The sequence below is a fragment of the Paralichthys olivaceus genome, chromosome 21 (genome assembly GCF_024713975.1).
Source record: "Paralichthys olivaceus isolate ysfri-2021 chromosome 21, ASM2471397v2, whole genome shotgun sequence".
NCBI classification, from domain to species: Eukaryota; Metazoa; Chordata; class Actinopteri; order Pleuronectiformes; family Paralichthyidae; genus Paralichthys; species Paralichthys olivaceus.
In genome coordinates, this window is record NC_091113.1 from 6,684,594 (window position 1) to 6,699,389 (window position 14,796).

Here is a 14,796-nt window from a genome sequence, read left to right on the forward strand (position 1 = left end):
ATTTTTTCTCCGGTCCGGGGTTAGGAATTTTACTGGCCTATAGACGGCAGGCAGCAGTTGTTCTCCCATGAGGTTGGGCAAGCATCTGGGAAGAAGTGAGCAGGCGGATTAGAAGATGATGACTAGATCTGCATATGTACAGTTCAGGATTTTCAGATTGCAGGACTCAAAAGTGATCCCAAAGGCGAGTGTAGAAAGTGAGAAGAAAGGGTCCATGGAAGTTCCCTAGAAGGCTCAGAGGACTTACAGTAATGGCTCCCAGGCACATCTACAGCCTCACTACCCTGGGAGAACGGGGGAGGTTTCCTGTTCATCCTTCCAGTTGTGCCATTGCTCAGCTCGTGAGAGAAGCTGCACTGCTGCTTAATACCTCAATGTTCTCAGGACTGTAGGAGGTTTGAGACATAAAAACCTGTCCAGAGGAGGATTGAAGGGGGATTTTCACACGATGATTCAGTTACCAGTTAGTCTGCAATCCTAATACTTTTCTGTTCTGGGTAGATGAACTTCTGAATTCAAATGAAACTGCAACAAGACAAACATGAATCATATAATTACACACTGAGTGGCAATCAAAACATAACTGAATTAAAACTTAAGATAACATTTCATTGATTTTCTTTCATATTACTCTGAAACAATGAACTCTACAGTGAACTTGTGGTAGATCTCACATCTACAGTGATGTCATTCTAGTGTGTGTGCATATCCGTTCCCATCTCTCAAAATTCAAAACATTGCAGATGCTCTTGGTGTGTCTCAGTGTATTTAGTGCAATTCCAGCTTATAGCTTGTAAATGCAGATGCAAAAAAAACATAGGATGTGTTTCTTACCTGTAAACCTCTTAAATAGTTTTAACAGAATCTGCTCTTACATTATTTCAAGATTAATTCCATGTTCAGGTTGGCTTATTGTTTATCATCACACTAAAACATAAGCAAAGTCAAAGTTCATTTTAGAGCACAACATCATTTAGCCCCATTAAGTGCAAAGAGCACAGAATGTATGGTATTCCAAGTGGTTAAAGAAGGTGCATGCCACAGGCACATATAGCATTTTGCACCTTATGCCAGAGGCCTGCCCACTTTCCCTCAAGCAGTGAATTCAAGCTGATGCCATCTCCCAAAGGCCCACACTTGACTTGACCGTGGGCCTTGCACTCTTCCCCCAGCTGCTATATGGCAGGAATGGGCGGCAGAGCTGGCACCTGTCTTTGACAAGCCTCGGCACTCACACTGACTCTGGTTTCCTGAGGGCGGCTGCCTGCCAGTCAGGTGACAAATGCTAACACACACCATCTCTGACACAGACTGTAAACATGCGTGCAACACTGGCAATCCAAATCTACTGAACCGAGAGGCACTCAAGTATGATCCCGACCACTTTCAAAGAACCGGCATCATAGTGAGAGAGGTCTTAGCCTCTCATGTCTCTCTGTCTGATAGCAAACCCTGCCCTGATTTAGGCTGTGGCTTGGAGCTGTAAACCAAAGCTTCCCACAACGCCTCTCACCAGCCTGGCTATGCTCTAACCACTGTTTTTGCATACCGCTCAGCTTGTGTAACCGTTGAGTGGTTTTTGCTCCAGTGAAACAATGGCTGTGTAACAGACTAAGCAGAGTGAGGCCATCTAATGTCAGTGCCTTTCAAGAGAAGATAAACACAAATCTGTTCCACAGATTATAAAAAAAATAACTTCATCATCAAGCAAGAAAGGAGCTTTCATGAAAACAAATAGTAACATAGCACAGCTAGTGGCTGGGTTGAGATTTCTCAGGTGAGCTAGTCATTGTGCTGAATACCTTCTTCTTGTATACACAGTAAAACACTGGCATTCAATACTTTATAACTCAATTTGAAACTCTGATTTCAAAGAGAGCATCAAAGTCAAACAGGGTCAGAGTAACTTGTAATGCAATCATTAACACACACCCTATTGCTCCTATGCATTATGTTTCACTCATTTCTAATAACATCATTACATAAAACTTAAAATGTTTGTAAAAATGCTTCTTGACAGATTGACACCAGAACCAGAAATTAGGTTGCAGATCTTCTCTTGTACACCATTTAATTACTATGACTGATATCAGCGTGGCCACAACTACTGCTTACAAAAAGGAAATCATTTAACTGGCAGGATATGGAGGTGCCGACAGGACACATTGAGCTCTCAGTATGGCAAAGCATGCTGGTGCCCAGCGGACCACATACACGTTTTCCCCACATCATTTGCAAAGCAATCCCGCTTCCCTCCCACTCAGTGCACTCAGTGCATCTTTTTGTCATTTCCACATCCAGGCTCCATTTGTTTTGTCCACTGAGACAGCAAAGGGTGGGGGGGAATGAAAAAGTAAGCACCTAGGTCTCAAGGAGACTGCACTGCAGCCGAAGAGCATCTTCACATGTGACCCCCACAACTCCAAAAAATACACACCCACATCTACTCAACCCACTGAACCAACACACACCCACCTCCCCCGCGCCTGACTAATGTGCCCTGACACTCGTACATCACCCGTAAATTGGCCAAATGAATTAACCACGGCCCCTGCTTAGCTTTACGGGCTTTAAATGGATTTTCTCCTCTCCAGGTCTGTCCAATAATTGCATTTATCCATCTTGTTGAAGCCAGGTTTACACACTCCCGATGATCATGCCAATCCCCGGATGCATTTTCCGCTCTGGTGGCAAGCGTGTGAGAGATTTGTCATCGAATCATAACAGGTAATTCAAACAACAATTAGCTTGACGACTCCGCCGTATGTCAATGTCTGGCTGCTTGTTGGATAGGACCTTGGTTAGAGCAATGAGGTGCCTTCTATCGCTTCATATGTCCGTATCTCTCTTGCCCTTCCCTCAGTGTGATAAATTGAGCCCTGTTACACTTTTTATCTATCATCCAAGCCTTCAGGTTAAAGCAGCAAACACCCACAGTGGGATAGAAAGTAGTGGCTACGAGTCTTCATTGTTCACACACACTTTCAGACAGAGAGCAGACGCTCGGTGAAGGCAGAGCTGTGAACGTCGGCATCAGTGGGGGTCATCTCCACACTTGTGAATGTTTGAACAGAAGTGCATTAGACACTGGGGGGGCCCAAAGGACAATTCAGCTAAGTAAACATGCAGCAACTTCCTTCCCTCCGTTCCTCCAGGCCCTGCACTGAGACAAGCCACTGTTTAAACAGCACACACAGCATTCCTGTGCCGGGGCCTCAGCCAGCTGCTGCATCCTCACTGCAGGCCTGCCTGCCCGCCCGCCTGAGCAGAGACAGATACAGGCCTTACAACAGCAAGGGTCATCCACAACAGACAAAGGGCTTTTATAGACATGCAAAACTGGACTTGTCGACTAGAAATGCTCCTCACCCTTTACTCTGGCTACTGAAATGCTGACTGCCAGAGTTTACAATGACCTGTCATGGAAGAAAGATTGGCCAAAAAGATCACGTCACTTAGGGATCCACTCTGAAACCACCTGTTGGGATGAAGCTAGAAGTTTATCTTTATTGATATTTGAAATATGTTAAGTGTGGTGGTCAATAAAGATACAAGAGGCCGTAAAGAGGAGATAAAGAGCCTCCTGGTTCCAAAGGGCACAGTGACGTGCATCACATGTCACAAAGGCCACCCCTACTTAGTGATGCCAATCTGTTATCTCAACTTTCATTATGACTGAACCTTACCTGATATTAACCTTTGGCTTACATGCAAAGCGGTGGAAAATTAAAATGATCACCTCAGGATTATTTCTCTGCAAGCGTTTTTCATACATGCCATCACCTCACTAATTATACTCCTGCTGAAAGATGTTATGGTAGTTACAGGCCAACGTTTCCTTACTGGCTTATCCACCAAAGACAAACTTTGGTATTTTGTGGTGTTAATATTGGACTTTGACTTAAATAGCTTCCAAACCAAATATGAAATCCAATCGCTCAATCCAACAATTTTGAAAAGAGACTGCCACAGGGGAACCTGCTGGATAAAAACATTCTAGGTCAAGACCCGTCATTAGAAAAACCAGGATGTAGAACAATCGTCCTGTGAGCATTCCTGTGCCAAAGTATGTAAACGTTAAGTGCAGCAACATCAGCAGGACTGATCCACTTTTAATATTTAACACAGAGATCCACTAAACCAGCTGTCATTCAGGACCAGTTTTATCATAGGAAAACTGCAACAGTCAGTGTCAATGCCTCAGCGGTGGACACCATCAGCGCGGCCAATGACAGTGAACTGCTGGTCATTATGTCAATCAAACCGTCATTTCAGGGTGACTAGATTTCATTGTTTTCCGCCTCAACAGTGCCACATTCTCTCTTGCCTATCTGTTTGTCTGGCAGTTCATTTGGTTCCTCTGTCTGTCCATCAGTTCATACCCCCCTGGCTTAATGGTAAAGGCCACTCATCGCACTCCGGGACAGTTGTCCAAACAAGACACTCCATTCACTCTGACCCCTCAAGGGAGGGAAGCAATTGAAGGTTCACTCAGTGCTGTGAGTCAATTTGTTCACTTTTGGAATTGACCCCGAACACTGCTGACACACCGGCCTCTCACTAGGGTGGAATGAATACGTAATGCTGAGGATGGTGGAGGGTGTGGGAGGTATGTGTTTTAAGTTGAACACACGTTTAAACAATGTTCGTACATGTGTTTTGAGTTTTCAGTGCTACGTTTCATGAGTGCAGTTAAAATACAAAGATACTTTTGGGGGTATAGACGAGGAATATAAGTATTTCTGTCTGTGTTTCTTTGTCAGTCTGTCTGTTAGTTAGCAGGATTACACAAAAACTACTGGACAGATCAACACAAAACTGTCTCATGAGATTAATTCATGGATCTTGATCCAAAAAAAAAAATCAAGCATGCTTAGAGGATAGTTTTGAGTGTGAAAAATTTAGTGCAGATCCAAACAAAAATCTTTGCCTGTTCGGCCTTGGCTATACACTCTTCTAGAAGCTTTCTAGTTTAAAATGTATACAGTCTGTATAATAGAAATTAAATTGTAATCTATTTAAATTTACACAGCATATTCCTAAACACTTTTGAGACTTAGTGCCCCCCATGCAGTATAACCTGCACAATAGTAGGCAGCTCAATGCTCATGCGCCAGGCGTAGACCATGTGTGGATGTGACAAGCTGTTCAAATGAAATGTTATCTCGTGCTGTACACAAGTTGACAGCTGTCTCTTTACAAAAGGCGCATTATTACTGTGTGTAAATAGGTTTCTAACAGCTGGTTAAAGAGCTAAAACAGGAATTTACTCTTAATCTGTTTTCCACTGGAATTGGTTCATCAGCTAGAAAAAAAAGAGAAGAATCTAACACAGCGCCACGCCGCAAGTCAGGGTAAAGGGGTTACATTTTATTAGCCTTGTGCATTTCTAAGTAATCTCGCCAACATTTTTTTTTCCCCGCCAAATCCTACCATAATCCGCAGATTAGTAGATGAATTTATTTATGCCTGCACTTTTAAAACCTCCCTCACCTTTTGCAGGCGAGTATGAATCCACCACCTTTAACGACAAACAAGCAGACGATCACCTCATTAGTGGACTCGCTCCGCTTCCCAAACACACACACACACATAATCACACACACTCCTTGGAGATTATCCTGCTACAATTAAAAGTTTAATTAGTAGATTAAAAATACACGGACTGGAGTTTTATCACCTTAAACTCCTCCATTATGTGTTTAGCACACACAAAGTGCCTTCGTCCCATCTGAGCCATTTTGAACAGATTATCTGCATACAGATTTTCCCTTGACTACATTAAGACTGGAGATACAGACCGGGTAACACAACAAGACTGCTGAATAACAACTTCTGCGAAATGTGCTGTATGAAGCTGCACACATTTGATGCTGCATATAGAGTTTGACATTATTTATGTTTAATATCCGGCAATAAGAATCAGAATGTTGCAGAGCATCACAACATACACGTAAGGAGAATCTCATTTACATTTTCTGTTCAGAAATGAATTTATCTTGTGTTCATGTACCGGAGGAAAAAGAAATCATTCATAAACATTTAAGGAAGAATGAGATTCTTCTCTTCATTTTCTGTGGTGCGTTCCAGAGCGTTCTACCACATCCACGAAAAGGCTGGTGTACCACAGGTGTTCACTGCACACTGGCACAGCTAGTCATTATCTAGCTCGACATGATCATTAAGAGCTGTGATGGCAGTGTGGCACCTCCTTCCTGCATGCACACATACACACAAACTGGGGAAAAGACTCCAATGGAGACTCAAGCCCTTCCTATCAGTTCAAAAAAATCTGTAGGGGTGGGGGGGGATCTCCTTTCTCGAAAAGCATGTCAGCACTGGTGCACTTTGACCCTTCCCAAACACACTCCACAATCCAAACAGAAGGCCGGCACCACTAGAATTCCTCCAGCTTCACAGCGGCCCTCTCACACAGAGCTTTTAAGGGAATTTTTTTTGATAAAGACGAGGGTGGGAAGCACTGAGGACAACGTGGAGGAATGGTGGGGGGGGGTGTTCAGAAGCAGAAACCACATACATGAACATATGCGTGCTCGTCAAGCGTGGCTGGAAACAGAAACGTGCCTGCTTCAGTCTGTGTTCCTCTCTGCTCAGGCCCTGCTGCTGTCCTTCTTTTTTTCTTTTAAACGGGAAGATAAATGTGAAGCCTAGGGGCACTATTGTTTGGACATCTAACCAGGAACTGTCGCTGCTCTCATTGCCCTGGCATTAACAGCAATTATGCGCTCTATTCAGAAGGCTTTTGTGCATCCGACCCCCAGCTCCCTTGCCGTCGCCCCTCCGTCCCCCTCCACTCACTCACTCTCACACACACACTGAGTCTTAACACACGTTTCCCGCTTTTCTCTGCCCCCTCCCACCCCGTCATTTCCCTCCCACTCAGCTACTGGTGAACTCATTTGGCTACTGGAGCACTCTGGTCCCATCATGAATGAAGTTACAGAAATATGCACATTCAGGCAAGGAAAGGAGGAGGAAGAAAAAAACTTAGACTCATACACCAAAAGTGTTTCAGGGATGGTACCTGAGCTCAGTTTGTGGAGCTTCACATAATTTATTTTCCTCAATCAAAACTTAACTTATATTTTGTAATTAAATGCACATTTACAGGACAAAATATTAGAAAATTATTCAAAATAGTTTTCAGTTGCAATTATAATACTTTCTGAAAAATATAGATTCCAAGTAATCATGTCTTGAAACTAGCTAATCCTAACCACAGCCTTCATATCTAAAAAGATGCGATCAATAGTCATTTTAACCTTATCTTCTCAGCGGGGCGCAGCACAGCAACACTGCCAAGAAACTCCCAAATCTCCAGCAACCACTTAGAATTATCACCATTTTCAGTAAATCTTTATTTGAAACGGTTCAATGAGAGTTCACTCTATTGGCTGCAAAGACAGAGGAAGCTTCGCGTCGACCAACCAACGCTGTCGACACGTGTATTTGGCACCGGGGGCCACTTAACATGCAGGGATGAATGGGTCAGCTAAACAAGGCCCCTTAAATTTTGGAGTATATTCAAGTGACAGTGTGGAAAACTGCAAACTTCTTTAGTTTAGAACGAGAAAATGCTGAAAAACCAAAACGTATAATCTGGTTCTGTGCATTCGCTGCTTTTGAAATTAAAAGTGAACTTGCCAACAATTCTGGTGGCTTTAAAATGTGCTGTCTGCCGTGGAAAAAAAACATAGCAAATAAAAATAAAGCAATACGCTCTGTATACTGACAAAAAATGTAACTGGTGGCTACATGCACGTACGTACACACACACACAGAATAATTTAATTTCCATGTTTCAGGGAGCCCCAAGCCCTGTGGGCCAGGAGCAGAGCTATAGCCTATATTTAACAGATGACAAAAGTTGCATTCCAGATGTACAGTACTATCTTTGTGTTGAGCTCTATAGAAATGCATGGGAGAAAGACGGAGAGAGAGGCGGGGGGTGGGGGGGTCTGGGAGAGGAGGGGGTTACACTGGGGGCTGGGAGGTGGGGGGGCACCAGTGCACAGCTGCTAAACTAATGCCTTTTTTTTTTCTTCGCTCAGACACAGAAAAGCAGAGTGCGGTGGCTCACTGACAGAAACAGGGAGGGATACAGGAGGTAACAGTGGATGTACCCATTCGGAGAATAATGTACTTAAAAAAAAATCCAGGGCTGTGCTCTGACTTAATGAGTAACAGGCATAATCTGTCACATTGAAGTCCAAATTAGGCATCAGATTAGCCGTTATTACATTAAAAACACAATGAATGCAATGATTTAATTAAAAATGTGTTCAACTGCAAACCAGCTGAATGTCAGCTACACCCAAACGCAGCTCGTCCCCGCCACCAGGGAACCACGACTCCCACTGCACGAGTTAAAAATCTGATTAGAAACACACCCACAAACTGAATTTTTTTCTTCTTCTTCTTCTTTTCCCCTCTGTGGCGTTTCAAGCTGAGTGACAGATCGACGAGCGCGTATAAGCTCTCGCACGGCTCAGCCTGCCAACATCATCAGCATTAGACAATTAAGAACCACAAACTAAGAGAGAGAAAAAATATATCTCCTTCGTAAATATTTACTGCACAAACCTTTTCCATTTATTCGCCAGGCACTAACAAAACCTTACTGTACTCCTGCTCCCTTCTCTTTCCCAGTCCCCCTCCACTACACACACCCCCCTCCCTACATCTGCGATTCATTGACTTTACAATTTACCACATGTCGAGATGGGAGAGGTCGAGCCTCCATCTGAATCACGGCACAAATATGCAAGTGATTTATTGTTTTAAAAACCCGGGGCCGATTTAGTGCAACTCCACTTTTCCTGAGCATTACTCCTATTGGCAGACCATGAACAATTACAGTTCGTACTAATTAAGCTCCGAGAATGTGCTGCGCACCGCTAATGTCTAGCAGGCCTCAATTTTAGTTTAATGGTGCCAAACTTTGCTTTCCAGCCCCCTCCCCACCTCCCCCCACCCCCAACTTAACTCCTCAAATCCAAAGCAGATTGTACTTTTTATGACTGTTTATTGAGTCGAAGAAAAAAAAAAATAAGGACCTTTTCTTTCCCTTCTCCTAGCATAGGATGAGAGAAACAGCAGAGAGAGAGGGAGCACAAAAAGGAGTAGTGGGAGGGAGGGAGAGAGAGAGAGAACGCAAGAGCCGCTTCCGCCATACTTTGTAAACAAAAGTGATTTGCAAGACAAAAGGAGCGCAACCTTCCGACTAAATTCAGAGTCCATTTTGCGGCTGGAGGCACAAAATGCAGCCGCGTCGTGCCACAAAACCCCCCGCGGACACCAATTAGGCCCCATTAACATGTAAAGCCAATTTGATAAGGTGTGGGCCCTATCCCATAAATCCGTATTAAACTATCTTTCCTCTTGTCACAGCCAAAAATCCATTTACAGCAGCCGAACACACATAATCCATATGATATACCATTGTTATGCTTATGTTGCTGCCACGTTCAGGAAAGATACTGTCTGTCTGTGTCAAATACAACAGATAAGGCCACAGCAATGTGTGTGTGTGCACGTGAGCACAAAGGAGCTAGTGTTGCATTCATTTCTGCATGTTCATTATAGTAATCTGACCAGAAAATCCCCCATTATTTCTTCCCTAAAATAAAAAAGGAAGGAGTCTGAATGAAAGTGGATTTATTTTGGGGATGTTTTTTTAAAAGGTGAATCTGCGGCAACATGAGCACGACAACATGACTGGAACAATAGAGGAAGAAGGGGAGAAACGCTATTGTTTCAACTACACAAAGCCTTTCCACCCTCTTTTAGTAGAATCGCCACAGGTTCTGAGAGCATCTTTTTTCACTCTAAACACAGCGGTGGATGCTTGGTGTTGTGTTTTCACCCACCCCCACCACACACACATACACACTTTTCTTGTTCTTTTTTAAACTACTCGTAATTATAGGTCGAAACTCAAAACCTCCGCCAAAAGTCTCCAGGCCTGGAGAATTATGGGGCCAGGGGTGGCGTCAAATATCTTAACATTCATAAGTCCGAGAGGCAGTAAATAAAGCCAGTGGATTTACGGCCCTACAGCCCCGATGCAGGAGAGCTGGCCGCCCAGATCCCGTCCTCCCTCCCTCAGCCTCCGCGTCTCCAGACCTGTTGAGGTGTGATGTTAGCCCACAGCACCGGAGTTAACCCATCGCCTTTTTTCACAAGCCCCGTGTTAGCATCGGCAGGAAACAAAAGGCAGACAGAGAGAGGAAGGGAGGCAGAGAGAGCAAAGGGAACAGAGGGGGAAAAGTGAAAGGAGACAGAAAAACTGGGGTGAACTGGCCAGACCACTTCTCCAATTCAACCTACACCCGGTGATCCAGCAGGCCTTTGTGTGTGGGGTTTAAGGAGGAGGGAGACGGCAGGGAGAAGGAGAAGAGGAGACGGGGGCAAGAAGGCTTTTAAAGCCCGGGCACAGCGTCATGTCAAATTGCTAAATGATACTAAATTGTGAGCCTCCTTGGACTTAGGTGGTAGGAAAAACAAATTCTTACAGGTTATTGCTCCCAAAGGTTCAACAAATTATAGTAACTGCCACATGCTGGAATTTTTTTCCCCCCCTCAAGTGATGTAAAAACAGAAATTACAAAAACAAGGTAATATGTGCAAACAGAGCAGGACCAGTGCCAAATGACTAACATTAAATCAAAATCCATCACAATTTGCCTGATAAATACTTAATAATTTTGCCACTTGTAAATTAAAATATAAATTCAGTTTGAAAATCATTAATAATAAATAGAAAAATATACAGATTTAAAAAGGCCTAAATCCAGATCTTGGAAATAATATCACAGCATCATTCAAAGCGAGAGAAGCAGGAGGAGAGAAATGAAGGGAAAAGCAGCGAGAATCAAAGCCTTTCATGACAAGACAGAGAAAGTCTCATTCCAATAATACTAGCAGTCATATTCAGTGCCTCTCATGACATGTTAGGGAGCAAGACAGCTAATCAATGTCCAGGTGAATTATTTATGCCAGCTTTAAGTCTAATACATTTATATTACAGCGACCGCTGACTTCAAAGCTCTAATGGCTGGACACACAGGGCGCTGCAGACAGTGGGGGCCGAGGCTGTACAGTAAGACGACCACTGCAAACTGAAAACCATGTTCATCTCCAGTCGCTGTGCAGGTACATCTGCAAATTAAGCTGTAGTCTTGTCTAATGAAAGGCACCAGTGGCTTTTAGATATTTCTAATGAGAAGAAAAGTGGCATTTAGAGGCAACCAAACAGATAATCAAAAAAAATCAGGGAACATGCATTTAAAAAAAATAAAAAATCAAAGGTCTTTCCATTTCGTCTGGAAATAGTATTTCAGGGGTGGAATTAAGGGAGCAAAGGTCAGCACCGTCTCGCCGCAGCATCCTCCAGCCACACTACACAATTTACTGCTTTTTTTGACTGCTGCATAAGCACAATGAAACGAGTACAGGACACAGTGCTGTGACAGTCACAAAGAAAACTCCGCCACTGACACAAGGAACTGCTTCATTTTCAAATCATGTGTGTGTTTGTGTCAAGTGATGATGAGCGACTAATTCCACAATACCAGCCCCAGCAGCGTTAACAAGGCTGGCTGAGTAAGGAGGAAAGAATGGCAAAATGTTCTCATGTGTGCATATGCCGGGAATGATAATAAAATCTTTTTTTAAACTATAAAACACACACACACACACACACGTAGGGACATTGTGTAAGCAGCAAAAATTATTTCAAGTGAAACCCTGGGCGATCATGTTGAACTCAAAAGCAGAAATTGTGTCAAACACAAAAGAAGGCATTATGTGTCAGTTGTGTATTTATTTTTCAAGGTGTGCACAGCGCACCAAAAAAAAAGATGGAGGTAACAAATATCAGTTTCGTTAAGCAGAGCTGAGGTGGTGGTGGTGGTGGTGGTGGAGGGGGTCATATTTCCTAATGCCTGGTCTTTGCCTTAACCTTGTAAAATGAGATGACAGGTCCTAAAGCGCAGACTTGTAATTGCAACCATTTAAAATAGGGGGGCAGAAAGACACCCATGGTTTGGAGAAAAAAAAAAAATTATGCTGCTTAAGGATTGCAATTGCCCAGTGGGACCAGTGAGGTGCTGAGCAAATGACTAAGTGAGCATAATTATAGCACGGCTGATTGTGTCTAAATAAATAACATGAATTTATTTATAACTATGGGTTTGCATGGCGTTGCATGCTTTATTATTTTTTTTTTAAAGGCAATGATGCACATGCAGAGTTTCAATTCAATACATTCACAAATTTTTAAAAATCTGATATTTATAATAATTTAATGTTTTTGGTGGGGGTGAAAAGAACACCCGTCAAATTTTAATGCATGCGCCACTTTTCCCCTAATGTCTTTACACGATTTGACACATGCAAATCACTTTGAAAAGCACATCTGCATATTGATTTCATTTGTGTGGATTTACATTGCTTCACAGTGCTGTACAGCGCGCGTGTCAGGGAGCCGGTGGTGTGAAGGTCTGGGTGCTGGGTGCAGTTTGTGTTAGAAAAAAGGGCATTTTTGATGAGGCTGTGCAAACACCAGCCAGCTGCATTATTCAGGGAGGGGGGGGGGGGGGCCTTAAAAAACATGCACTTGTAGGCTGGAACCCAGCAGAGTCTGCACAACAATAATGCAACTACTACTACTAATAATTTTAATAATAACAATATTGATAATAATAATAATAACTTGAATGTGCATTTAATTTAAAAGTCGTAAAATTAAAATTCATATGCATCACATCAGTAGAGAAAACATTGTCACGTGCACATGACCTGCCATAAAACCATTATGTCCTTTTTCATTGCATTGACTCCTAGCACTGTTAGCATGCTAGCTGCTGCACATGACACACACTCACACACACTCACACAGACACACACAGACACACACAAGCTGGACATGCACGTCGTGGTACTGTAACACACTTCATGGGGAGTTGCAAAACTTGCCTCTGCATTATTATTTTTTCTAATCGCCTGCACTTCAGGGTGACAACACGGCAGGGTGCTTCATGTGTGTGTGTGGGAGTGTGTGTGTGTGTGTGGGAGTGTGTGTGCACATAACAGTTGTAAATAAATGCAACTTACTGTGCGTGCTGTTGGAGAAAGTGATCCATTGGGGAGGTAGGGGCTTGTGAGATCGGGGATCATTATAAACGGATAGCCCGGGTACGGTGGGCTCTTGAACAGCCCTCCATCTTGCCTTTTCGCAGCTAACATGGCGGGGGGGGGGAGTAGCAGTGAGAGTGAAGAGGAAGAAGAAGAAGAAAAAGTTTTTTTAATAAACGTGAGGAATACAGCGGGGGGGGACATTCCCTCCGTCACACTCACAGAAATGTCACGGTGCAGAAAACAGAGACGGACACACTCACCCTCCTCTAAACTTTCTCTTGTTTTGTCTCTGAAAGTTTCAGATCTAGGCGGAGGCCGTCTTTCCGCCTTCAAATGCAATGAAACACAGGGATTGCGTTAACAATTAAAAGTGCAAGAACTTTGCGTGCACCACGTAACATAACGCAGGCCTCTGAAACTTTTAACTTTACGCAAACCCGCCGGGGGCTCGATTCCGGGGGAGCGTGCGTTTCTCCGCTGAACTTACCTCCGAGTCCGACGAGCTGTTCTGGTTCGTCTCCGACTCGTTCACCAGCGACGATTTGACATCTGCTAAATCCCTTTCTGCCGACGAGTTGTCCGAAATCTTCTCCTCCTGCTCCCCTTCGTCTTTGAACGCGATCATTTCATCGTTTGCGCCCAGATCGTCCCCTCCACCGCCGTTCAGCTGCGGCATTTTTCCCCGAGCAGAAAGATTTGTCTTGTGTCTCTTGCCTTTCTTTTTTTTTTCCCCTTCTTTTTTTTAAAAAAGCGAGCAGCAAAAAGGACAAAAAAGTTTAAAAAAAAAGAAGAAGAAGAAGGGAGAGAGAACCCCCTCTTGGTGGATCGAGAAAGTCCGAGTTTTAAGTTGTTTTTCTTTTCTCTTTCTTTTTTTAAAGAGGGGGGTCTGCAACTGGCGTTTTCCAAAAAAGCTCTGGCGGGGTTGTTGCTGTATAAAAACTCAAAAAGAAAAAGGGGGGATCTTGGCAGGAAAAGGAAGCCGGAGAAGGAGGCGAGCCGCTCGGATTGAGTGAGTTGAAGTTGGTCGGAGTGGTTTTCAGTTCAAAGGCGGCGCTGATTGACAGATAGAGAGGGATGGAAATAGAGAGAGTCTGGATTCAGGATTATTGACAGGGAGAAACACACAAGAAACTAATGAGATTCAAACAGGGAGGGACTTGAAGTGACGTTTTCATAACTAGGAGGGAAAAAAGAAGGGGAGAGAGAGAGAGAGAGAGAGAGAGCAGGGAGGGAGGGAGGGAAAGAGAGAGAGAGAGGCTGGAGGAAGGCGACTGCGGTGGAAAAAGCAACGTGAGGAGGAAGAAGAGGAGGAAAAAGACAGTGTTTTAGCAGCAGGACAGTGATGGTGGAATAGGAGGAAGATAGGAGTTGCTTGCAAATGTGCATGAAACGCACACAGGGGCGGTCTCCTAGTATTGAGGGGGGGGGGGGGGACAGAGAGAGAGAGAGAGAGAGGAAAAGAAAGAGAGGAAAAGAGGGTACTTCCTCTGGCTGTTTGACTCCACAGCTCCACACAGCACACACACACACTCACTTCATGTTAAATCTTAAATTTTACTTTTATTTGATTTCACACGTCTGCGATAACCTACTTTATTTCTTCTCACTAAATACCAGAGGCCTATTTTTCCTTTT

General features: G+C 43.7%; 1 protein-coding gene across 39 annotated transcripts in view; it reads right to left on the reverse strand.

Annotated features, from left to right (window-relative positions):
- Positions 1-14,508, reverse strand: part of tcf7l2 (transcription factor 7 like 2) — an 88,355-nt gene extending 73,847 nt beyond the window's left edge. For 6 of the 39 annotated variants that reach the window (XM_069516990.1, XM_069516991.1, XM_069517008.1 and 3 more), the window contains exons 1-3: positions 13,649-14,508; positions 13,422-13,488; positions 13,138-13,262 (exon numbers count right to left, since the gene is read on the reverse strand). In XM_069516990.1, the coding sequence (XP_069373091.1) occupies positions 13,138-13,262; positions 13,422-13,488; positions 13,649-13,837 (381 nt within the window). In that variant the 5' untranslated portion in view covers positions 13,838-14,508. The remainder of the gene's footprint in view (positions 1-13,137; positions 13,263-13,421; positions 13,489-13,648) is intronic. The other 33 variants (XM_069517004.1, XM_069516980.1, XM_069516982.1 and 30 more) reach the window with 10 other exon arrangements.
- Positions 14,509-14,796: the final 288 nt, after the last annotated feature.